The sequence below is a fragment of the Etheostoma cragini genome, chromosome 12, assembly GCF_013103735.1.
Source record: "Etheostoma cragini isolate CJK2018 chromosome 12, CSU_Ecrag_1.0, whole genome shotgun sequence".
In the NCBI taxonomy this organism is placed as follows: Eukaryota; Metazoa; Chordata; class Actinopteri; order Perciformes; family Percidae; genus Etheostoma; species Etheostoma cragini.
This window is the reverse complement of record NC_048418.1, coordinates 3,990,410-4,017,882: the sequence shown is the minus strand read 5'-3', so window position 1 is coordinate 4,017,882 and position 27,473 is coordinate 3,990,410. Positions and strand designations below refer to the sequence as shown.

Below are 27,473 nucleotides of genomic sequence, written 5' to 3'. Positions count from 1 at the left end.
AACAGCATGACTTTTGCAATTTCAAGTAGCCTATTAACTGAATTTGAGTTATGGGCTGCAATGAGCAATGTAGCCACTAGGGGCCAGAGTGATTTTTTTGTTTCCAAATAATTGTTTGTTTTATGACAATGTTTGTCTATCTCTTGCAGTAAAATAATTGTATTTTTAAAGGAGGATTAGCCGTTTGATTTACGTGTGAAATTAGCCACACCAACCTAAATCTATTTATAATTTTCAACAAAGAGCTGAGGAATAAAACACATCGAAGGCTACATTTTCCGAGACGACCCTGAAGACATCATACCGTAGCGTGGCGAGGGCGGACCGTGTGACGTAGAGCTGAGGCTCTGGCTGTTTATTGTTCCTTCCCCAACACCGACAGAGAAAAACAGGCTAACGAGCTGTCAGCTACCTTTTTCACACGGTTCACTGTTGGTTTAACGAAGGTGTAACGGTCGAGACAGCTGACTGCACAAACCAGGGGCCATGGCGTATGCTTACCTCTTCAAATACATCATCATTGGAGACACGGGTAAGGTGCAGCAAGTGCCAGCTAGACTGCCAGTTAGCATTAAGCTAGCTCATAGCTAGTGGTGTATTTCCGCAGTGTTGGATAGTCCAATGACGTGGTAAAAGCAGAGACGCAAGGGGTGGGATGACAGCTCCAATTCTACAGTGTTAACATATTTGCGTAATAATTTAAACACCCTTTCAGTGTCAGATAATTATACACAGGCACCCTAACACAATATATTCCTATACTACTTTAGCGTAGCAGTTGTTGACACAGTCGGGCCTATTGTCCGCTTGCGTCGAGGGTGGGGGTGTTCGACACAGCTTGCTAGCTCAGCTAACTGCCTAGCTAGCATTAGCTGTTCCACTAAATAATTAGCAAACAGCTGTCACGACAGCACATTTTCGGCTCATTAGGTATTGTTGCATTGACCAGATTATCATAATAAACGTATATTTGTATTGTGACTGCATTATCAAATAACAAAGTTTTCATTAGCTTAGCTTCCTGTCACAGAAGGCCAAAACGCAAAGCTAAAACCTCTAATATTCCTTAAAATGGCGTAGAGCAGTATTTATTTCTGACCATATTTCCGTTAGCTTGCTTTTCTGATGAGAGGCCTGCTTAGTTAGCTTGCTGGATGACAGCAGGTGCATTTGTAATACTGCTGTATTGTAATGATGTAGCACCAGTTTTAAAATAGCAGACAAGATTAACAGCAGTGTACTCAAGTAGAGTGAGAAATATACAGTAATATTATTCAAGACATGAAGCCAAACCAAAGACTTGGGCTGAATATACAGCCAAGACCCAACCAGGTTTTTGAGTGAAGAAAGCAACAATTTAATTGTTATGGAATTGTTATAATGATAGTATAGAAGTCCAAACCAAGAAAACCATTATAGTGTAAGCTATTGATTCATAATGCACATATGTGTTAAATAATTTGAGATGATTACTATGTTGGGCAAGAAAGCCTACTACAGTGTTATTGCAAAACACGTTTTGCCTGCTGTTGTTGTTTATCTCTAGTATCGAATGCTGAAGAGAGATGCAGCCAAGGTCCTAGCTTGATTACATATATGTCTACACACCAGAAATACTCTGCTCGGTCCCGTGTACAGTGCATGCATCTAAAGAATTGTTTACTGTGATCCAGTATTTTTTTAGAGGTTACCTTTGCAAAATGAGTGGGTACACATGATCATTGCAATACCAAATTTCAGTTTCACAGGTATTAACTACCCATAAACCCATGAAAACACGCAGATCATATCTAGCCTGTAGAGAGTCCTACATGTGTTCATTATTCTAATATGACTCTTCATGATGCAAGCTGTTTTTTGATGATCAATTGTGTTTAGGGACATTATCTTCAGTAGTGTTTGCTAAAGGAAATTCAAGCCTGAAAAAACAGCCAGTCAGGTTCTTTTATATATTAAACTAATTCTGTAATTTGATTATGGTTAAGTGAGTTGGTTATTCCAAATACATCCTGACACAAGCATCACATTTTAGACCATAAAATGTGAGGAAGACTTCAATTTGAAGTTTTTATTTCTACATAGGTTAAAGCAAAAAGGCTGTGAAACGGTTACATGTAGTATTTTATTGTATTGTTCTCCTTAAAATGGTGAACAAAATAAAATATAAAACTACTGACATGTATGTGCCAGAGTCCAAAGTTGGTATTTTTTTGCTTAGCATCTAACCTATTATTGAGAATACTTGCTTACAATAGATACTTTTTGATCAGTGGTTAACCAATGCTAACAGTACATAGTTTACTATTTATTTAGTTTTAAGGAATTATTTCAGCATTGGCCTGCCATGTATTTTAAAATAAGAATAAATATAAGTTAATTTTTATTTAAAACTCTCTTTATGATTTGGTCACATTTGTTGACCTAATAGCTTCTTACCTTTTTAGAGTTAAGGCTGCAGATATGTTATAAGGTTTTACGATTTGACTTGCACCAGCACATTTATTTAAAAACATTTTCCTGCTTTTTTCTTTCATTTTTGCCAGCATTTTGCATAATATAAGTTCTCTGGTCTTTATCTCTTTTGGATTCCTTATCTTGAGATTTACTGGTTATTTGTTAGTACAGCCCAAGCTGTATCTTCCTTATCTTTCTTCATTATCTGAGGATAGTCGTGGTTTGCAGTAGTTTAAAATGTTTCAATTGGGTGGGTCTGTTTGTACTCTAGTAACGGCAATGTTGATGCACCAAAACAAACAACCATAGATTCCCAATTTACAAGACCAACTGCTTCATCCACAGAAACCTCTGGTCTCTATGCTGGTACAGCTGTATGGCAACAGATGCCTGATCACAGGAATTGATTGTTTTCATATTCCTGCTTTAAAAGACTTGGTCTTCTTTTCATTGCCCTCCAGGTCACAGTCCCACACTTATATTCTCCATACCAAGTGTTGTGATTTTTAATAGTTAATAGTCAAACAGCAGGCAATAGTTGTGAATCCAGAGGAAGATTCCATGATTGACTTATCTAATTGGCTCAGATATGTTATAAGCATTGCCACTGAAACACAGAGAATGAAGAAGATCCAGGGCCAGCCAGTCAGATGAAGTAGATAAACGTTTTTAAGGTGCAATGCACAGGCAACATTTTGGGACGGAAGAAAAATCTTCTTTGCTGACGCCATTATACTGCATTGTTTTTCTCTTTGCTTTAGTTTGTATCTCTAAATGTCTGACATGTATTTGTATCTAGCATTTCTTTTTTTTATTCTTAGCCATTAGTTGCAAACACTTTCCCAGTTGCGTTACGGTACCTTAACTAGTTATGTTATTGCTTTACCCTAGAGGTCTTCCTTAGGTATTTTACTAGATCCTTTGACTGAAAAGGTTAATCTGTGTGACATAATCTGGAAAGTTCTTATCCAAAATAAGTCTTTTACATCACTGTGTTCTGGTCATTGTGAACCCATTCCTGTAATTGAGCCTTTCTGAAATGTGAAATTTGTTAATAAGCATTACTGATTGGGACATTCTGGTAGGCTAATGGGTTAATACGCTCGCCATATTAGTGCAAGTCCTTATTTTGAGCTTTGTTGCATGTCATTCCTCATCTCTCTCTCTCCCTCGCCACTTTTTCCTTTCATCTCTCTACTCTATGCTGTCTCATAAAAAAGGCCGAAATTCCCCAAATAACACTTAAAGAAATTCCAAGATTCAAGGGTGCCGCTTTGCAGTGACGTAGGCAGTAGCTGGGAGTCATAAAAGTATGTCAATATTGATTGAACTCTTGATCTTGGTCATTAAAAATGAATATGTCAATTTTGTTTTAGTTTGGCCTTTTTCTTTGAGCCAGTGGCCGCCAGCCAGCCTTTCCACAGATCTGGTTGGGAGAAAAACAGGCTGACTGAAAGAAAATTATAGTCTCTGTTTAAACCTTTAAAAATAGACTGTTCTATGAAACTCTGTCTCTAGATCTGCACATTTTCAATTACCTACTACTTTTTAAAAGATTCTGTTATCAGAATTTTGAGGTAAAGGGTGGGGGTGTGGCCTTGACTACCTGCCATGCTTTGCTTGTTTGCGAATCGTCTCTCTTTCTCATTGGCTGGCCAAATTCTCTTATGACCTCATACAGGGACTGTCCCAGATCGGCCCGTCTGAGCTTTAATTTTCTCAAAGGCAGAGCAGGATACCCAGGGCTCGGTTTACATCTATCGCCATTTCTAGCCACTGGGAGATCATATTGATGTTAAAAAAAACTCATAAAGTTAAATTGTCATGCCATGGGACCTTTAACTGAGACTCTAGTTGTGCTCAGTAGCTGTCATATGACCTGACTTAGACAGATCAACTCTGCTAATGGCCTCTTAGCCAAGGTGGTATTATGTATTATAAATTAGTATTTTCAGGATCAAAATGATGTAACTCTGGATTGGAACAAGGCCAGTGGTTTTAGCATGACAGAGGGGGGAACACATGCAACAAAAGCCCCCCGCCGGACTTGAAATGGGAACACTGTTATTGCATTGCCGGCGTTTAAGACCTCCTGACCACAGGAAGCCCCATATTCATGTTTTTTTTTTTTTTTTTTCTTTTTTTTTTTTAAATGAGACTTTTAGGTACCACAACTCCCTAGTCTTTAACTGGTGGCCACTGGGATGTCTGTCATTAGGCAGCTCAAGTATAGTTGCTAGAGGACAATTGTCATGCTTAAAAGCCCCTCGATAGTGACTTTAGAAGGACCGTTCCTCTGGCCAGACGTTCTGTCAGATTCCCCAGCAGGGAATGCTGTGCTATCCGCTGACCTTGCCAAGCTTCAGGTTACTGCTGCAAGTGAGCAGAGCAGTATCTTATTGGCCTGCACAACACTCAAACACATCTGCAGCACAGGTCATTGATTAATGTAAATGAAGTGAAACCACCTGGAACATCCTGCCAAAATTAACTTGTTATTGATGCCTTATTCCTTCAATAAAAAAATCCACATTGTTCCATTGACTTTCTATCTTGAAGCCCCTTTTTAAACATACATGGAATAGGCGCTTTGCGTCTGAAATCACCTCTGTATGTTATGGCACTGTTAGACACTCCCAAAAAGAAGCTCAAACTAAATTTGAATCGGTTCTTTTATTTTGATTATCATTTGATTAATTTTTATTTAATTCATATATTTTTAGCCACACTTGGGGCTTGTAGGGATGCCAGTGTCGGTCGGTTTTATAGTCGACCATGTTGATCTATAGCAAAGTACATTGAACAATGTTGGCTTTATCGCCCTGAAATTAGGTACAGACATTAAAGTTCCCTAAGGGTGCACTCTGGCTTTTCATCTGTTGCCACCAGCAGGTCAAACTTTCAGCAAATAAAAGCGTGAATAAGCTGTAAATCTGTTCCGTCAGAAATGCGAGATAAGACTGAAAAACATGACTGAAACACCTGCTGTGTAGACAAGCCTTTAGTCTTGTTTATAAGTATAGCTACTTATATTGTTACGGCTGAAATGAAATTGTGATACTAATGTAACTTAATCAAACATAGCACAATGTAAAAGACTTGTTAATTTGTCATTGGCCTACATGTTCTCCCCTAATAACTGTAATTACGACAACACGTTCAATGGATCCTCCTGCATTTTACCTGGTTGAGCTAAAGGACTTGTTGCTGTGTCCACAGCTACAGTCAGCTTTCTAAAACTGACAATTCATAGCTCCAGTTAAAGCAGTCACATTGACCAGGTATCATTGTGTGAAGAACAAAGCTCTGGTTTATGTTTGGATTGTCTGATGTTTCCAGACTGATCTCCTCTTCATGCTTGGACTGATCAGTACAGAATGTTGTTCCGCTCTTAAAACAACCCAGAACGATTCCACCCTTAATACAAACAGGATAAATAATTACACGAGCAGTAACTCCATATTTCAATTTAAATATGGGCGTTCAAGTTTTATTTAGACTTGAGTCTATCATTTAAGTGTAAAAGATATGATTCATCTTTATAAAAGCTTAATTTGGTGTGGTGCATTTTTACTGTTGGTGTCAGTAAAAAAAGTATTAACACTTTGCTGTTTCAACACTAAAAATGTTTTTCTAGGTGTTCAGTAGAGACCTTCCCTTCAGACATTGCCTACGGATGATCACTAACGTTCACCAGGTTTCAGTAGAGCTGCTGCTGCAACAAACCTGTTTTGTGTTACTAATGCTTCTAAGTGTTTGTTTTTTGTAACATGTGTCAAGGAATTAACCACTCACCGTTTTTGTATCTAAACCAGTCTTTTAAAGGGCTAAAAAGTGTGTCGTTGAGAAACCTCTTGCTCATGGCTAATATTAAAGTGTAGTCAAAGCTTTCTTATATTTAGCATGTAGATTTGTAGTCTACCACTTACACTAGAGTGTCAGGAAAGCAGAATGCCGGCCAATGTTTATCTCATGAGTCTTTTCTATGGAATCAGACTGGTGTTTGGTGTTAGAGCAGAGAAATTAATTTACCTGTCAGTCATCCATCAAGTAAACCTGTCTCTAACCAGCCACACAGTCACCTGGTTGGCTTTTTGTTTTCTGATTGCCCAGTGGGTGTTAACACATTTTGAACGACTTATGCATGATACGAGCTTCAGGTATGGGGAAGTGTTATTACCTCAACTAGAAGCTGTAGGAAAGGTCCTGCACTGTAACATATTGCATGATACTTCACTGATTATGACTGATGCATATTGCACTGTCACCATTTCAAGGCACAGCAGGTTTTAAAATCATCTACTGTTGTAGGCAGTTTGCTAATGCTCTGTGCCACAGGGTGTCATGCTGTTGCCCCTTAGCAAGAAATAGGGAATTGTGCTAGAATAATCTGTTAATTTATGTTGTGTCTAATTTAGCAGATTTATCTTAATGTCTTCTCTGAGATAGCCATTGAGTCTTGGTAGTAAACATGTATTGTAAGCAGGTGTTTGTTGACTGCACCAACAAGTGGGATGTAGTTGAGGATGACTTGTTAGTTACACCTCCTATAGAGTTGCCCTCCTTGCGATCCCTCCATCTCTTATCATTATCATCACATGATGATGCCTGCCTAGCAACGCCGCTGCCTGACAATGGTAACCATTAGAAACCATGAAGGAGGAGGACCACATCCCTCTCTGTCCCCTCCTTGAATGTCTGTCCACTTCTCTTTCTGGCCATCTCATTAGCATCCTTCTCTTCTCGCTCCACCTTTCCTACCATCCAGTGCTTGTTGACACTTGCTCCCTAAACTCAAACCTCTGAAGGCTCATTTTAGCTTAAACCCACATCTGTAAAATGAGCATTAAATAGCAATCTTCATCATCTATTGGACACTTTTGTCCTTTCTTAGAAGTTGCACATTTAAACTGAAGCACTATATTTTCATGAAGGTTCAATTTTTCTTTTTCTTTTTTTTTTTTACAAACAAAACATCTAGTAGTATCTTAAATAGACATGCAAACATTATTTTTAACCATACACTGTTTTTGTATCTAATGGCTTCTGAGAATCTGTTGACATATAGCATTTCCACAAATTACTCACAATGCTGTTAGAATTTGTTGTGATTTTATAACAACAAATTCTCACGTCTCACATAGCCAGACATCTTCACAGCACAGCGGAGCAGCTAACATGAGATGTTTGCCACAGTAACAGTCATAAAAGCCTGTGGTCATGCGGTGCTCTGTACCCAACTGACAGACGCACTTTTTCAGCTTAGAATTACGGTGGGAACCGGTAAAAATACAACATTGCCTTCCTCTCCCCACGCCAGACAGACACACTTCCTCGTCTTAGAATTACGGTTGGAACCATTAAAAATAACACTACCTCGCCGTCCTCTCCACCCGACTGAACACACTTTATTGGTTTAGGATTACGGCAACAATCGCTAAACACATTGGGAACTCACGGTCCTCTCTTCCCGATTTACAGCCTCCCTCTCTCGGCTTACAATAACTCCGTTGTCGGTTATACCCACTGAAAAGGCGCTAGATGTAAACAGGCGCGGCCCGCTTGCATGGTCCACCTGGTCCATGTAATGTTTACAGTGTTAGCATGACCAGTCTGAATCACTTTACTGGCTTTGTCTCATTTTGTTTTTGCAAGTAATTAACTTGGGTACTCTAGAGCTTGGTTGGAGAAATAGTGTTGGGGTTGTTTGAACTCAATGATGACTCCAATAATCCCATGTTTAATTAGAATGAATTGAAAGTCAATGATTATTGTTATACATCTGTAACTTCCTGCAAACAGCAGTGTCTCCGCACCGTGTGGGAGTTCAGAGCTTGGAAAAGTAATAGGTTTGATATTGATGTTGGCCCGTGTGGTATTTTGTTCTCAGCACGTGTGACACCTTTGAAAAATGCATATGGGCTGTTTTCATGCTTGTATGTGTGACTCCATAATCTCGGTTCCAGTCTTGCAGCTTTTGGACCTTCTGTAATGTGTTGTGTGTTTGTTTTTCAGGTGTGGGGAAGTCATGTCTATTACTACAGTTCACAGACAAGAGGTTTCAGCCAGTTCATGACCTCACTATTGGTAAGAGCGCCTGTCCCACACATTCAGCACTAAATTAACATCAGTAGACGAAATAAATTCATGAAATGTATAAAATATCACCATTCTTTCTTAATTTCACACATTGTTAGAAAACCAACACAGAGTCAGTACAGCTGGTGCCAACAGGCCAAACTTGTGGAGCTGATTAGTCGCTTTAGGTTACTGACATCATTAACGTTTATCAAGTAAAACATCCTGTTGTTTTAGATAAGCAAAGTAGAGCTCACCTTAACATTCACACCAATCAAATCCCCAAAAACGCACCTCGTAATAGTGAACTTATTTGGGGGGAGGGGATACAATACAAAAAGGCTTCTGGCATGTTTTTGTTAAAAGTATGCCCTTTTAAATGGAATTATAACGATGCACGTTCAACACTGCACTCTCCCATCACATGTACAGATCATTTGTCAGCATCCTTTTAAGTAGGAATTTGGAAAAAAGAAAACCCTCTGCATGCACAGTCCATTCTCCCATCACATGTGCAAAAATTATATGTTAGGACATCCTATTTTGTTTAGTGGTCACGCACTATACACAACAGCATCTCTGTCTTGTCAACTCATCTGGAATTGGCTAAAACTATAGTCTTACTTTTGATTATTATAGCTGCATGAGTGTCTGTGCACGTGTCGGGCAATAAGTAACAAACAATTGCCGTACAGAAATGCTAAAGACACCTTTTGAGGTAATTTAAGGGCGGGGGGGGGGGGGGTCTCAGTCAACTTCCAAGTAGACCGGTGCTCTTCGTTTGTGGTGTGAAAATGAAGCTGACCAAGTAAAGTAGAGCTGATATGTGATGTTTAGTCTATATTTACATTTGGAAACCGTGGAAACACTTCAGGGTCTCACCACTTGAGTATGTGAAAATGTCCCTGATACATCAGTAAACAAAAAAAAATATGTTTTCTAAAAAAAAAGTGAGTCAAATGTTGTGACCAGACAGTAACTAGTGTCACTTTATAATACGTAAAAAAATACCCCCTATTTGTTCTGTTTTTGTTAGTCACTCTTTGTGATATAAGATTCCAGTGTCCACTAATAATGCTTATAATAAGTTGTTTTTTATGTGAGCTCTTTATGACACCTGAGATTAATTTAGATTAAGATTAATGTATTAAAAGGCCCCTATATAAGCAGCAGGGCGTTTTTATTAGGTCAGCACCTAATAGTAACCAGTTCCCATTCTTCTGTTTGTGTGTGTCCAGGTGTGGAGTTTGGAGCAAGGATGATCACTATAGATGGCAAACAGATCAAACTGCAGATCTGGGATACGGTAATATTTCTTTTTATAGGAGGCTTTCCTTATTGCAGCAGCATATTAATGGCTCTTTAAAAAGACCTAAATCTTAAATTATTGACTTAAATGCAAGGCTGTAAATTTATGGATCTCTGCAGGTAGTACACTTTAAGTTTAACCTGTAATTATGTAATGACACATCATTTTTAAATAATTCATTTTGAGTCTTCAGAAAGTTTAGATTTTTTGATGAATAGGATTTCATTCTACTATAAATATTTGAGCTTGAAATAAAAGGATGTATCATTACGTGCCCCGATAAAGAAAGGATCTGGAATGAATGACAGAATTAGATTCCTGATCTATGACAAGAAGGCTAACTTATAAATGTGGAAATTGGTTTGTAAGGCTTAATGGGCGGTGTGCGGGACTTCTTCAACAAATATTGCTGGTAAGCTTTGCTTTTTCCATCGCACCTGCCCCAGAAAAGAGGTTTGACCTTTGAATCGATTAACTAGTTTAGAAACATCTTTAATGTTGTCTCTCTGTCCTCCTTTTTTTTTAGCAATGTTTCAGCTTTAGACAAATCTCTCGAAGCTAATGAAAACCAAAAATAATGAAACTTTTTCAGTTGAAGAGAGAAATAAATAATAAATGAAGTTAATAATAAGATTCAGGCTGAATTCCACATGTCATAAACTGACAAACAACTGGACTGGTTTGGTACGGCAGACTGTGGTGCTGACCCGTAAACACACACCTAATTGCCCAAGACTTCTAGGGTGGGTGTTGGGACAGATCCATGAAAAGGATTTTTGATTTAGACCATTGGGTACCATGGTTTCCTTTCCATGCAGTTAACCAGCTGACCAGCAGGTGGAGTAGGAGCTCCATGGAAAAACACTGTTCCCTGCATGAGAGGAGAAGCACCACAGCAGTGATCAGTCAGTCAGATCAGACAGTCAGTCCTGCTTGTCAAAACTCAGCAACTACTGCAGGTTTTCTATCCTACCAGCTACTTAATGGACTGGTTTTCCAAGTGTTGTATAGTCCTTGATTAGATGGTCACAATGAAAACCAGCGGGTCTTAGTGATGCTTACTAGACTTGCAAATATACCACCACCACCAAAGGGCTGGAGCAACCAAGTCGGATCTTTGTGTAGGCTGCACATGCCATATGAATAACGGTGTGTACACGTATGTGTGTTGGTGCACACAATTATGTAGGCCAGATGGCAACCATTCCCTCTCTTTCACCCTTATTTATCATTTATTCACTAATGGCATTATTGGCTGGTTGGCTGCTCCCTGAATGACTGACTGTTCTAGTGGATGTCTAACTAGCAGTTTGGTTCACTGACTGGTCCTTTGTCTGACTGGTTAAACCCTGTGAACGGGTATTTAACTACCTAGCTCAGTGACTGGATGACTAGATGTCTTACTGCTTCATTGACCAACAGACTGGGTTCCTGGGTGACAACTAGCAGCTTGGTCTTCTGACTTGCTTAATGATTCACCGACTGATTGTGTTTGTGACTGGCTGTCTGGTTTTTCAGATGAGGTCAGAGCAGGGCTGCAGCTGCTAGGATAGAGTGCTGTTTTGTTTTCTACTCTGGCCTGGACGAAACACAGACAACATTGTTACTGTACATGGGACGGAGACAGACGGTGAATAGACATGGCAGGGGGAAGGTTAGAGAGCTAGATGGTGAAAGGAGTGATGGAAAGAAGGAGGCCCAGGGATTTATGGAGAAAGAATGAAAAGATGAGTGATGCAAGGAAGAGACAGTAGAGGTGAGACAATGAGGGGTGGTAATGGAAGGGGAAGTGAACGAACAACGTGATCTGGTGGGTTACACAGACTGTTTATATGACATACGGTAAATGCTACAGGTTAAATCAGTATGACACTTTATAACATTACAGCTGCACTGATGGGACATGGCGAGTTGTTCATAAGTAAGGAAACTGGGAGATTATGCAGACGAGCAGAGAAAAAGAAAGGGATTGTGACAGATGGAGAAAGAAAGAGAGAACTCCATTGTATCTAATTACAGGCTCTGCTCTGTCCTGTCCTCTCCCCATCTCACTGAAAACCCAGAGCCAGACTGTTCTGGAGAATCAGGAATGGTACAGAACATTTATGGGACCAGGCTCAATAAACGGGACTCGTGGATAATAGGACTGGTGTGAGGATGACCTAAAGGACAGATAGATAAGGCCTGTAAGCCAGCATCAGACTCCTGCTGTTCGGTCCTGTTAGAAAACCAAAGCATCAGCAGTCGTCTGTGGTCATTTCAATTATTCAGATTTCAATTTCTGTTTATTAATATATGTATGTGTTTCTGCAGGCTGGTCAGGAGTCGTTCCGGTCCATCACCAGGTCTTACTACAGAGGAGCAGCAGGAGCTCTGCTAGTCTATGACATCACAAGGTAACAAAATCAATCAGACAGATCCCTACACACTTTGTAGCCAAGCTGCGTTCAGGAACATTGTGAAGTTGGATGCCACTGTACAAAAAGAACCAATGATACAACTGTGCCCTGACTTTGACATCAACCTGTCCCAATTAAAGCATCTTTTCCTCACCATGGAAAGTTGCCACATGCAAGATGAGAGTAAATTGTGATAGGACAAATATTGTAGGTTAGCTTGATGTTTTTGACTTTTTGGTACTCATATAGCAGCATCAAACAAATGCATTGCAGAAGGTCACAGATGCAATTCCAGATAGTATAAACTAAATGCTGACATCAGGATGCTAACTATAACAATGCTAACATGCCTGATACAGCAGGTATAATGTTTACCATGTTCAGCATCATAGTTTAGCCAAAGGGCCACTGAGGTTGATGGGAACCAACAGTTTTGCAAGTATTTGGTTGCAAACTGTTAGACAAAATTGACCTGATGGTGGAGCAATGAATGTGAACCCAATTTAATTGTGGTCAATTAAATCGTGGTGGTGCTAGAGGACAAGTCAAAGGATCACCAGCATAGTTAGGATTTTTCGTCTGTGGATCATGGATGTCTGAATCAAACTTTTTTTTATATTATATTTCACAGAATAAATGAAAATTCTGAGCTGATAATGGCAAAAGAGGAGGTGTCACTCAATCTGATTCAAATCTATCTTGGATGCATTCACACTGAGCTCAAACCCCACTAGCAGCTGGTCTTGGTCTGTCTTTCCATCAATTCAACGCTATGGTCCAGAGCAATTTATATACTGTAAGACAAATACTTGCTGGATTGACAATTGGATTTGTTATTGATCTTCATAGTCTCCAGAGGTTGATTCTTAATGATTGTCATGACCCTGTGACCTTTTGTCCAGCACTACCATCAGGTCAAATCTCCCCTCCAACAGCTTTCTCTATGTCAAAGATGGATTGGCTTGATGTCAATAGATTTTCCGTGGATATTCTTCAGGACTAGTATGGAGTTTAATATTGTTTAAAATTGCGTGGGGCACCGTGGACCTTTAGAGGGATGCTATGTCTTGTTTGAGGACCGTAAACTAGAGCAATGGGCCAGAGCAAAATGTTTGTGTTCAGATTTACATAGGATTCATGCCTTTAAATAAAAATAGCTGGTGGAGTAACAGGTGAGGTGAGGCGCAAGAGGAAGCATCATTCCCCATACAAGGGAAAGTCCAATCACATATCAATGTGTATTCTGTAAAGCTCTTTCATGATATGATTCTGATGTTTGTCTTTTTGTTTTATCAGTGGGAAAGTAGATTGAAACAAGACTCTGTTTGTTTTAACAGAAGGGACACCTTTAATCACTTGACAACCTGGTTAGAGGACGCTCGCCAACATTCCAACTCCAATATGGTCATAATGCTCATTGGTAACAAGAGGTAAGATGCATGACATGTGATGTTTACATCCTGCCTTACATTAGATGGGACCATCAACTGTGTGTGGAGGGTCCTAACTTAACACTGTAGCTTGTGTTCAAATTTAAATAAATCCAACTGTTCTACACTAATGTAAGTTAAATACATAATTTAGGCATTTTTAAATGAGCCTGTATAACATAGCGTTGTATGGGATAAAGACATGTCAAAAGCCTGGTGGTGATAGAAATGCATTTTTTAAGATTCATTTTTGGGCATTGTTGGGGGGGGGGGGGGAATGACATGCAGCAAAGGGCTGCAGGTCAGAGTCAAATCCGGGCCTGCTGCGTCGAGGACTAAACGTCTATATTTGGGCGCCCGCTCTACCAACCGACCTTGCTTCTTTCTACTTTGAGCTGACCATTGAAAGCACATTATGTCATTGTATCAATGTATTTGTTTTTAGTGACCTGGAGTCAAGGAGAGAGGTGAAGAAAGAGGAAGGTGAAGCGTTTGCCAGAGAACATGGCCTCATTTTCATGGAGACTTCAGCCAAGACTGCCTCTAATGTAGAGGAGGTAATAATAATACTGTCTATGTGCACACATAGATACACCCATGTACACATACACTACAGGCTACATTTTGAAAGCGACAAGTTGTTAGCCGTTATATATAGACATATAGAATGATAAGTAAAGTACCAGACAATTACACATTTGTTTTGGCATGACTTCACTAACTGACATCTTACTTGTACCTGTTTGAGTTCCACACTTGTATAAACTCCACCTACTACTCCTTGCAGGTAAACACTAATGCTAACAGCTTATTGCTCATATGTAATGTAAATCTCTTCTCATTCACTGGCCAATGTTTCAGTGAGTCTTAAAGCACAACATTCATTTATTACTCATTTCTGTGAATGTCCTTACATGCTTGCTGTTTAAAAGCTCTAAGCACCACCATTTCTAACCAAGCTGACATAATACTATTTACTATTTATTTTATAAATTGGTGTGGAAGTTTGGACAGATACTTATATTTCACAGAGGATGGATCCTACTGATTCCCTGACATCTCCTCTGTTGCCATCATCAATTTAAAATTTAAATTTTGTCCAAAACTGGTTGGCAAATTGTAGCATGCTAACACACAAAGCTAAGATGGCAAACATGGTAAACATTATGCCTGGTAACATCCTAATGTTAGCATTGTCAGTGTGAGCATATTAGCATAGTAATGTTAGTATAACTTCAAAAGTACAGTCTCAGAGAGCGTTTAGCATGGCTGTGGACTCTTGTCTTGTTTTTGCCGGAAACAGATGCATTTAAAAAAAAAAAAAAACTTAAGGCTTTTTTTTAAAGATTTGAATTAATTATAATGAAAATGTATAGTTCACATTCTTTATGCAATAGTTGTACAATGTATTAACATTCAGTCATTACCTCGCTGTATAGTTGTAATTGGCAGTGATGGAATCTGCCATTCCCAGCCTTAGCACAAGGATTCAAAAGAAGAACAAAAAATTCCCAGAAATGATGCAGAAGACATTTAACTTGATGTCCTCAACGGTAGCTAGAGCACTGCCTTCCTCATTACCACCACTCAAGTGCTGTGTCATTGTGGAAACAGTACACCAAAATGTTAAGTGTTGCTGGATGTTTATTATGAATGAAATATTAGTCTGCATATTTAAAGATAAATACCACAGTGCAGTCTTGAGTGGTGAACAGAGTTATGTTGGGATGGATGATAGATATACAGTCAGTCTTATTGTTAGCTTTTAGCACCTATTGTAGTTATTGGTCTGTCTAAGTGCTCTCCTTAAATAGATTATCACACTATCACAAAAACCTGCCGTTGACTTGACTGTTTACCTGTAGCGTCATGGCTCACCATGCTGGAGCCTAACCTTTCCCTCTTTACATCAGCATCATGAAGCACACTTCTCCGCCCCTCGCAGAGCCACACCCCGGGTGTTGTTGTGTGTAATAAATGCATGGCGGTTTTCCTCGGGGACCCTTTTCTCACTTATCCAATCACATAAGTAATCTCATCCTGCACAGCGTGCCAGCCTGGGGCACTGCAGAGTGTGTATGTGTGTGTTTGTTTACATTGATTTTTTTTTTTCCTACCCTCGCATGCCTGGCCTATATCATGCAAACACCCACATCACTGTTGAGTAGAGCGCTCACTGGGGTTAAGATGAGGGGGAGGTGTGTGTGTGTGTGTGTGTGTGTGTGTGTGTGTGTGTGTGTGTGTGTGTGTGTGTGTGTGTGTGTGTGTGTGTGTGTGTGTGTGTGTGTGTGTGTGTGTGTGTGTGTGTGTGTGTGTGTGTGTGTGTGTGTGTGTGTGTGTGTGTGTGTGTGTGTGTGTGTGTGTGTGTGTGTGTGTGTGTGTGTGTGTGTGTGTGTGATGATTAATTTGTCTCATTAGTGTCCTCTGAATCCTCGAGATACCTCGCCTCCCTTCATCTCTCCTCGCGTCATCCCTTCTCATCCCTCGACGTCCATCATTTGCTCTTTACCTCCCTCCCATCCGCCTTCCCCCCCACCCTGCCCTCCGTTTCCTCCTCAAACATATCTTCCTCCCCTTTCTCCTCCTGCCCTCTTCCATTCATTTCTTCCTCCCCTCCTCCCTCAGTTCATTCCTCCCCTCCCGTCCTCTTCTCCATCATCTCCCTTTCTCTCTCCAGCAGTATATCAGCCAGTTATACATAACTTCATACATATTCATAACCTCCACCCCACCTCCCCTCAGCGACATCCAGCAACCAATCAGGGCGCTAGGTTTGTCGTCAGGGTCTGTGGGTGGACATTGGCTGATGGGATGGTCCTTAGAGAGAGAATCCTGTAAGCATCTTCTCATGGTCTCATCCCCAGTCTTTTCTTTTTTCTTACATCCTCCCTTCCTTGAGACCTTTTCCTCCTATTTTCTGTTATTGTTCTTTATTTCTTGTTTTTCTTTTATCAGTTTTCTTGACTATTTTTCTTAACTTCTCATTTTTATATGACCTTTTCTCTCTATCCATTCTTTGCTGCTTTTTTAAACTCTTCATGCTTGTCACCTCTAGTCCTTTCTTTTTTCCGTCTTGTTGCTATCTTCTCTACTTGTTACTACTGTTCCTCTAGTTTTTCCTTTCCCTAAATGTTTTTTCTCCACTCTCCTTCTCCATGTTTTATCCCCGTTTTCTCCTTTCATTTACTCCCGTCATACGATCTACACACACCCAAAATTAATATTTCAAGAAGTGTAGAGATCTGTGAAGGAACAAGGCATACAGTGATGTGTGTTAAAGGAAGGAAAGAGGACAGGAGTGAATAGGACCAAGTGCACAAGAGAGCACCCTTGGGCTCCTGTCTATTTTCAGAATGGGTGTCAGGTAGAAGTTCAGGCCATATTTTCAGTTCTTTAATGACTCTGCTTAGAAAACACACTTCTTCTTGGCTTGGCGAATTTGTGCGTGGAAGCAGTTGGTAGTGGAACATGCTAGCTCACTTTTTTTTTTTTTTTTAAGTTATTTTTCGGGGTTTTATCCCTTTTATTAGTTGGAGAAGACAGCCAAAGATGTGAAAGGGGGAGAGAGAGGGGGGGAGACATGCAGCAATGGGCCGCAGGCTGGACTCGAACACGGGCCCGCTGCGTCGAGGAGCAAACCTCTGTACATGGGCGCCCGTTCTACCCACTGAGCTATCTGGGTGCCCATGCTAGCTCACAGATGTGTTGATCACCGACACGAGGAAATCACGAACCAGAGCCCAACTCCTTATCCCCGCTGCTTTTAAAGCAACCTGCAGACAGAGCCATCCCCGGCCAAATTCACCTTTATTTGGCAGTTGCTAAAACACACATTTGTTTGCCTTCAACAATTCATCGCTTACTTGATGTATCATTCCCCCGTGCCCTGTGCACCAGTGCCATGTGTAACATGTTTGCTCTTGGTATAAGCCAGTGGTTCTCAAAGTGGGGTCTGGGGATCCCCAGGGGTCCCCAACAAAAAAGGAATAATTTATTTTCACTATAATTTCATCCATAAGTAACACAATGACAGATTGTATGACTATTTTGCTCATGTAGGTTTTATTCACTATAAGACAAAAGTTCTATCGGGTAGGGTATCCTGGGACAAAGTCTTAGCAGATGGGGTCCGTGGTCTAACTTGTGTCAGTTTAGGTGTCCTTGATATGAGACAGTTTAAGAACTACTGGTATAAGCACATCAAATCAGTTGCTGGTAAAAGGCACAATACTTTTGTCCGGGAAATAAAAGGCCTTCAAGGCGTTTTTGTTGGAATTTTTAACCAGGGCGGTGGCAGGAAAGAGAAAGGCTGCCTTTGACTTAGCTAGCCCTGGTCTTATCATGCAAACTGCACAAGAAGTATATCCTAGCTGCTCTCCAGTTTTGACCCTTGAGACACCAACACTAAGATACTGTCCCTGGAGACAATTGCAATGATACCACAGTCATGGGCGAGTAGCTCAGGGAGCTTATTTCCACATTTTATATCATATTTGATCCTCACAGTGCTGTTAGTGGGGTGTGTTTGTGCCTAGAAAGAAAACAGATTGTGTGTAGTCTCTGTGTGCACTCTGCTCATATCTCATTCTTGTAGCAGCTGTTGGCAACAAGAAGCCAAACTGCAGGGTTTCTGCATCTTCTAACAAGGTCTTCTAAAAGCTTTGAAAGGCCCGTAGATAGTGTTCTTCTTAAAATACTCTACATCTTGATCCCTTTGAGTCAGAACAAAACTGCATTGTTTAAAGCATCTTCCTTCCTTGATGTGTGAAACAGAATACTGGAATAGGATCAAATAAACCAATGGGTTGAGGAAGAAAAAGAAAACTGCAGTTTGTATTTGATCAGATGGATAAAGGAAAGACTTCAACAGTCAACAATGGTTTTATTTGATAACAAATTACTTTGCAGCTACACAGTCAGTGAGAGCCTGATTTCCAAGAAGAAGAAAATCATGGATTTCAGTTTCAGACTTGTCAAAGTAAATTTTTAGTCCGATAAATCAGCAAGGAATGGGGAGTTGTAGTATTTGTCGGCTGTTAATTAACAAGAAATTGCCCTACAGAAATACCAAACTGTTTGACACAAACAAAAAAGTGTCACCGTAAGATGGTTTGTCCAATAGACAGCACTCACACATTGTTTTTTACACTGTAAATAGATTTGAATGTATGTCATTATTTTTTTTAAATTCCAAATATCAGTAGCACCTCAAAATTCTAGTATCGGGAACAGCCAAGCTGCATGCAGGATTCCAGATATGGGCAAAGAATGGAAAAGTAAAGTAGATGACCTCTATTAAGAACAGATGTGTGTTTTGAAACTTTTATTTGCAATGAAAAATTTATCAAAACGTTGTTGAAGGAAAAAAAAGCCTATAATACTTATTTTGATTGTAGTTTTAGTGGGATGTTCTGGATTTTTAATGAACAGACGCTCGGTACTTCTGTGCAGTGTCTCCTGTTTAGATTCAGTTGGCGAGCACAGGTTTGGCTTTGGTCTCTATACAGACATGCTTGTTCCTTATCTGCCAAATCAACTGGGAACACAAGACTGTCAGAAGCCGCACAAAAATTCGCCCTACCCGGCTGTTGTTCACATCACCACGAAATGGTTCCAGCACATAACTCCCCCTAAACCCTCAACGTGTCGTTGTTACTTTTCTGTAGAGATACAATGTTTTAATTTGTGAGGTCTGCTGTTGGGTGTAGTTTTTCACTACACCTTACCAAGCCAGGCTAGCGGTTTCCATCTGCTTCCAGTCTTTATGCTAATCTTACTACATCCAGTCTTAAGCGCTATTTAATGCACACACATGATATTCATACTGTTCTTCTCATTTCACAGAATGATATCATACATGTGTATTTCCAAAAAATGTTAAAGTAATACTTAAAGAGCTGCAGGGGAGACTTCTAGCTCACCCTGTAGAGCATTCGCCCCATGTAAGCTGACTATTTGGCAGTGGCCTGGGTTCGAGTCCGACCCAACCTTTTATGTATGTTTTAGCTTGTTTTCTAACAATACCTAACATCGCCACCACCAAACGTCTCCCAAAGTCTTATAAATATCTGAGTGTGTTTTGTTAGCCTCCCAGGCAGCCATATTGGTTTCTATTCACATCATCAGGTTGCAAGGAACACTGGTTAATTTTATTTTTGCCATAGTTATAGTGTCATTCTACAGTCTTCAAGTGCTGGTGTAAAGCTTCAACATGCCATTCTTGACACACATCTATTTTTCATGGCGTCTATGCTTGGTTTTTGTTTGAGTGTTTACCGCCACTTGTGAATGCAATGCTGTTCAGCAGCCACCTCTTAAATGTGGAATGTGTGTGTGCTCCTTACCAGTATTTCTGAAACACTTATATAGAATATTTATCAAATCAACTCACACTTTCAGTTATAGTGATCAACTGTTTCCTGCTAAAAAAAGATCTTCTGAGCAAAGTCATGTTTTAGCAAGAATATTTAGAGGTTGTTCAAAAACTTACATTCAATCTGTTTTGCATTCCTAATGAGGAGTCAACATTTGAATATGAATTTAATCTCCTCTTCTCTGTCTGTCTCACTTCCTGTCTCTATCTCAGGCTTTCATCAACACAGCCAAGGAGATCTATGAGAAGATCCAGGAGGGAGTGTTTGATATCAACAATGAGGTGAGACACACTTCACTCTGTTTTTGCTTCCTTCTCAAACCTCTCCATTGTTGTTCTCTTTTTTAGGGCATTCTCCTCTCTTCCAGTCTTTGTTCTCTTCTTTTCCTGTCTTTCTGCTTAGTTTTTCAGCAGTGTGTGTGGTTTGCCACGCTCCCTCTCTTCTCAAAAGGGGGGGAGACCCTCTTCTCTGCTTCCTTTGACTCTAGCCAAGCAAAACTCCCTGCGTTCCTCCTCTCCCCTGCTCTATTTTCCACTTGCTCTTTCTTCAATCCTCAGCTCTCTCTCACACATTCTGTCTCTCTTTCTCTCTCACACACACCCTGCCTCTCTCGCTTTCTCTCACACACTATGCCTCTCTCTCTTTCTCTCTCACGCACATTTGGCCTCTCTCACTCTCTCACACACATATTCTGTCTCTCTCTTTCTCGGCATTTCGCCAGCTCATAAATTCCTCACATCCCACAAGGTCTCAGTCATTCAGCAAAAAAACAAACAGGCAGCCAGCCAGTCTGTAACCTTCCTATCACCAAGTTTGCTCTTCAGTCAACCAGATTGTTATCGTTTCAGGGGAGCGGTTATTTAAGCATGAAAGACAAGACACCAAGCCTTTCAGCAAGTATGCAGAGCAGATGCATTAGTTACTACCGAGTTATTAGTTACATACTACTTTCACTTTAAATTGCAGTGTCCAAAAACCCAATTCACACCTAAAACACTACGCCACGTTAGCGTTTTGAAGTCTGTTTCATCTCTTTCCTCACAGGAAACAAAACAATAGTTAAAAAAAAGGCTTAATTTGTTCTTTGTCGTTTTGGTTGGGTCAGAAAAAAAAAAAGCTGTACATCCCAGATCACATCTGGTAAAAACTCTGTTTTCATTAAACACATTTTCCAGTTTCAAGCACCTGAACAAGCATAAATTAGTGCTCACAATGCTACCTGTTGACCAGGCAAAGTGTGTGTTTACTGTGCTTCCACACTGACAAAATGAATGCAGATTACAACAATGACTGCATTGTGTGATCAGCTGTACTGTAGTCACAGAGAAAGTTAGAGTTGATGGAAAGCTGTCTTCCTAATGTTATTGCTGTACAGACACTTCTCAGATGCATTTCAGTGTTTTCCAAAAGTTCAATAATTGTTATTGACATTAAAAGGAACACGCTAGTGTTGTCATGTTGATTTATCCATTCTAGATGACATGACATCTTTGGACCAAAACAGAGAGAAAAAGATGTTCTAAAACTCAGCTGGCTTTAAAAAATGATACTTGAGAGCAGGGCCTGAAATCTAATATTTTCTCTGACTGCTATGGTGGCCGGCAACTGAAGTTCTTATTTTTCTTTTTTTGTCAGCCACTTTTAAAATCTATGTGCTAAATTAGGAAATAACATTGAAATCATCTGTGTCCTTCTCCTTGACTTACTGTCAGTGTCCATTCCACTACTTCTCCATTGACTACAGTTGAAGGCTAAGTGGCAGCAGGAGCATGCATTTCCTGTTTTGGTGCAAGATCCAGTCGGCTCCTGCACGGCCAAACTTTGACGGAGCGAATTTGCAAGTTTGACAATACAAATGTTGATGCACTATGATCGGTTCAGCTCTCTGTGTTGTTGAATGAAAAGCCAATGTTGGCCTGATATTTCGCCTGAATTGCCATTTTCTTCACTTCATTCATAGTCTGTGTTCATGTTCGCTGATTTCTTTAGTTTCAATTTGCCATTTCAGTAGCAGGTGGAACATAGGCAGGGCTTACAGTGTTCTGGCGTGCGGCCGTGAGGAAAAATAAATAAATACATTTTGGGAACTTTCATCCGGTTTTATATTGATATATATTGATTTTACCTACCAATTGTATGAGAGGAAAGCAAGTCAAACTAACGCAGAGCTTAAAATACTTGGGCCTGGTTCCGGATTTCTGGGGTATGACTATTTTAGAAAAATTAAGTAATTAAAAAGTCCACATTGGATTTGTTTTTGATGCTCTAGGTTTAACCAATCATCGAACTTCCACCTACCAATGAAACAAATTCTAGCCAATCAGATGCAAAGAGAAGATTGTTGAAACACGTCAAGCAGCAGTAGCTGCTGCTAAGAGCGTTTAACTTAATGTTTTTCACATTTATCAACAAGATGTTGATAAAAGAGTTGCTATTTCTGTATGTTGACTTCCAACAACATTTACAGCTAAATTGATCTCATCCACATGTTTAATGAATGTAGCTAGCTAGCTAGCTACACATCCCAGTCTTAATCCAGATTACAAATCTCTGATTAGTCAACTGTTTCTCTAACTGGAGGAATTGGCGGTCAATGAGATCGGCACCTATTTAGTTCACCGAACAAATCTGAGATTAGGCAGCGATTCAGAGGATGTACTCTGAGTTTGCTATCTTCTTAAGAAAACTCTTAACCACGTCGTAAATCACGACGTCCCGGTCCACACAGATTGTCCTCATGCAGTCTACACACGGATCACATGTGCCTGCAAACGTGTGAAAAATTGCCAATGTAGTGTGCGTCTGTCTTGGACTATATCTGGTCCTTTAGCCAGCCAGCAAGTACAAATATTAATCAGACAGGACTGGAGTCAGCCAGCCAGCCAGCCAGCCAGCGAGCGTTTTTGTTATTAGTAACAGTAAGACGGCGTGAAGGCAGGCCGGCCAGCCAAACCACATCAGCTGACTGGCTGAGGGAGAGAGAGAGGGAAACCCCAACAGAAATGTTGGCAGCCACTATGAGAAAACACTCATACACTTACTTTCTCTCTCTCACACACACACACACGGCCTTAGCTCAATAAATGTGATTTAAAGGCATACAGTGTTTCCCAGAGGTACCACTGCTACTGAGTGTAGGAGGGGGAGTTACACTGAGAGGGAGTGAGATAAGTATACACAGAGGGAGAGAGTGAGTCCGAGAGTAGGCCACAACCACACCGAGAGCGAGATGATAAAACACAGAGGGAACGTGAGCATTACAGCACACAGAGGGAGCGAGAAAGAGCTCTCCAGTTAAAGGGGGTGAGAGAGATGAAAGAGCAATGTCTCTCTACCACCCACCTGCCTGCCTTTCTCTCTCTCTTTCTCTTTTGTAGAAGGGCTTTTTTCCCCTTGTGTCCTTGAGTGCTACTAGTCTTTTCCCTTACCTTTGTGCTGTGCAGCAGCACCTGTTGCTTCCCCTGTGATGTGATCTAATAGGAGCCCCTGCAGGCACTATGCACTGTTGATTTCACCATAAAAGCAGGGATGCACTCATTCTTCAGTGATTTTTCTTTTAAGTGAGTGATTATAATAACTTGTATTGTTTAGTTTGAAAATATATCTTGTCGTGGTTAAAAACAAATGACAAGAGTAAACCAAGATCAGGGTTTACTACCTTTACCTCTATCCACATAATTTAAATTTAGGACAGTATTAGGGAAGGGAACCATTGCCTATATGTCTTGTCTTGTCCTGATGTTATAAATTGAGGACAACAGTGGAAATAAGTCCTGGACTTTATTGTGTTTTTTTATCCTCTATTGTATTTGATGTCTTTTATGTGTAAGGCAGTCTTGAGACAGTTAAATAAATCAAATCAAAAATAATCTGGTCATGGCCATAGTAATCTGTTAGACGGCCCTTGGGCAAAGATTTGCTGTTGGGACCCCGTTGAACCTCCACCTGGTTATCCCGGCCCACTTTGCATTGTGTTTACCCTGTTGCTTCCAAGTTCCCATCAAGTACAGCCCACATTTTTAGACCAGACACACGGGTACACCGGTATGTTTGAGTAAGTACCCAGACTCACGGGGGTACTGGCATGGTCGAGTTAATCATCCTTGTGTGGCTGGGTGGGGAGTTAACTGATGACATGCTAGCTGGGAAAACTCAATCTCTAGCCAGCCACAATAGCCCACAGGAGACTCTACGTGGACCGCTATGACCTGGAGGTTGCCAGTCTAGCACAGTAGCTAGCAAGCTAATATGCTATAATGTTATGTTGTTTTAGGAGTTGGTATTGGAAGAAATTAGGACAGTGGGCACATTTCAACAGGAACTTCTGGAAATTAAATCTTTTGTCTTAACAATGACAATGGCCCTCTGCTCATTTGATATTTTTGTAGACATTGTGAACACATCTGGTGGATGCTGGAGATATAGAAATTAAAAAGCAAATTATTTCAAGGGGATCCTTATGTGGTTTCCAAAATCTGATAAAGTTTACATGAATATTTATAATGAATAAAATGTCATATTCTGAAAGGTTAGCCAATGTATTATGTTGTTATTTTTTTTAAACAATGGGTAAATTGTAAATAGAGGTGATGGATTAACACATGAGGTTGTTTAACTTTACTTACTTTAGCTTTACTGTTTTACTTATTGCTGGATCGTGTTTTACGATGTGCTTCTTCACGGCTTACATTCTTCAACAGTACAAGTAGACACCCAAGTAAGGCTACTGAAACCTGGTCTACTGACCCCTCCGGCTGAGCGTCAGTCATGTGACCCTGGCCGTCACCCATAGCCCACAAGGCTAACTGGCTAGAAAGCTAACTGCCAGTTACAATTAGCCTTTTTGGTTCCTGGTTGCTTATTCGAGTTTTTTCAAGAGACTTTTGTAACATGGAGTCCCCAACTGACTGTACACCGTGCCTCTTTTGTGGAGCAGTTAATACTGCAGCTGAGTGTGGTTATGTAAAAGTGTATGGTGCAAAACCGCTAATATGTTAGCTTAATCTATTTTAGTCTCCTTAGCCCTGTCTTACGTCAAACCTCAGCACTGTCAAGATGGCAGCTTAATGGCCAACAGCACAGATTTGCAGGTCTACGTCTATAAATGCTGGTCCGACCTGGCCCGAACACTACCGATTTTCTGTGTTTAGATTAATTTTTGCTAATTAGATTAAAGTGTTCATAATATGCTTTTAGCCTATTTTCTTTTTCCTTTTATTGTTTTATGTATATTTATCTTTTTTTTGTGCAGGTTATAGGTGTACAAAGTAAAAAAGCCCAAAGTCCCCCCCCCCCAAAGGGACTTACCATCTCCAACAGAAAACTCTGTTCACCAACTGCTCCAAAGAGCTCGTCACCTTTTAATACGTTATAATCCTCGCCTTGCTGCTAGCGTGGCCTCTCGTACTCTGCTTCTGACTGGCTAGTAGTCCTTACTTGGTTGTTGCAGGTGTGCAACTCCCAACAAAGAAGAAGAAGTGTGATGGTAGATAAAACAGAGCTCAAAACACAGGGTGAAAAGAGGAGCTGCAGCAATGTGCAGTACAACAAAAATGTGGTGTTTTATGAAAATTAAACCATGGAACCCTATTATGATATATACCTGAAAATTAGCATATTTTGAGCACTCTAAACCTGTTTATGCAGGAATAATTTACAAATGATTGTCCATGACTTGCCCATAAAGTATTGCAGTATGAAACATAAGGATAGACCAGGTCTTTCCACAAAATAACACACATAATACACAACAGCTTTCATTACCTTGTTATTGGAATGATCCGTTGTCCTACTGTGCTGTTGTTGTTGTTGTTTTTTTTCAAACCTAATTTCTCTCTCATTCTGGATGTCTTTGTCTCCACACAGGCTAATGGTATTAAGATTGGACCCCAGCATCCTACCACCAACTCCACACTGTCCGGTAGCCAGGGAGGCCAACAGGCTGGAGGGGGCTGCTGCTGAAGCCCCAAAACACACCACCTCCTCCTCCAACCCCACCCTTCCTCCTCCTCCTCGCCCTCTCTGACTCTCCCTTGCGTTTCTACAGAACTGTCCAGGCTCACTAACAGTTTGTTAACCTTTCTCTCCCTACTGCTCCATTCTTTCATCCATCCATCCATCCAGCAAACCTTTTTTGTGTTCCTTTCTCTCTCTGTCTCTCAGCCATGTCTTTCCTCAGTCCCTTGATCATACCCGAGGGTCTAGGGGCTGTGTTCCCAAGAATCAACCTGACTTCCTACAGTCTTTACAAGGACAGTCAGTCTCACCTGCAGGGTTAGCCACCAAATTCTCAAGTTTTGCAGTTGACTTTTTTTTTTTTTTTTTTTGGTTAGATAAATGGATTTTTATCTTTTTATTAAAAAAACAAAAACATGCTGGAATGTGAAGAATTCTGTTCCAGCTGTTTAATTTTCACACTCCTCCTAATTCATGAGGTTGTTGTTGTTGTTGTTGGGATATGACTTAATCTCAGAATCATTAAAATGGTATATGTTCGCTAACAATGTGGTCATGGTTAGAGATTATACACACTCTGAACAACTAACTGTATGGAATAAACCATGAAACGTTAAAAAAAAAAATGATGCAGCATGTAGATAGCAGGGCATGTTTCTACATGTTGAGTCAGTTTTCATGCTGTGCCTGTGTGTATAGGGACGATAAAGGTATTCCAGTATGTCGGTTTGGGAGATGTAGGAGCATTCAAGTCATTCTGTATCATCTGTCCATAAAAACAAAGTGCAAATTATCACGTTTTTCTGTGCGTCCTTTCCCTATTTTTTTCGCCATGTTGTTTTGCTCCTTCTCTCTTTTTCTCTCTGTCTATCTCTCTCTCTCTCTCTATCTTTGTTTCCTTAATGTTGACTTGCAGATGATTTGTATTTAATGAACACTACAAACTGGTTGTGGCTTAAAACGTGTTTTAAAATGTCTGGAGAGAGAATAAAAGACCAAACTGTTGAGTGTGAAAATGGATCCTTTTGGGAAACGACAGAAAGGACAAGCAGGAAAGTTAAAGAAACGTTAAGGGATAGTGAGAGCAGCGGCCTCCATTATGAAGTAAAAAGTGGAAAAATGTTGGAAGTCAAGACTTTTTTGTTAACTATATTTATCAGGCACATTTTTGTGTATATATGGCTCTTTAGGTTTCTGTAGCTTTTTGGTTGCTTAAGGTGAAGTTTGGTGTTTAGTTGTGGTCTAGTTATTTCTTTACCAGGGCTGGAAAAAAAATGACTAACTGGCCCTTCAAGCAGCTTTTTCGCATTTTTAACAATTCTCATTTAAACCCAAAGGTACTGAGTTGCCCTGTTGCATTCGGGTTGGTCATGCCCTTTCTTTTAAATGACATGTATGAATGATAACAAGCTGTTAACAGGACCGTGTAGAGGCATTGAAAGTCCCTGGTGGAGAACCGACTCCAACTGAAAAT

General features: G+C 40.3%; 1 protein-coding gene across 1 annotated transcript; it reads left to right on the top strand.

The window, feature by feature from the left end:
- Window positions 1-266: 266 nt before the first annotated feature.
- Window positions 267-27,274, top strand: rab2a (RAB2A, member RAS oncogene family). Its single transcript, XM_034887321.1, has 8 exons — window positions 267-532; window positions 8,470-8,541; window positions 9,771-9,838; window positions 12,155-12,237; window positions 13,578-13,670; window positions 14,116-14,227; window positions 20,257-20,325; window positions 25,910-27,274. Exons 1-8 carry the CDS (start codon window positions 487-489, stop codon window positions 26,003-26,005), a joined length of 639 nt encoding a protein of 212 aa, XP_034743212.1. The 5' UTR covers window positions 267-486; the 3' UTR covers window positions 26,006-27,274.
- The last annotated feature ends 199 nt before the right edge of the window (window positions 27,275-27,473 follow it).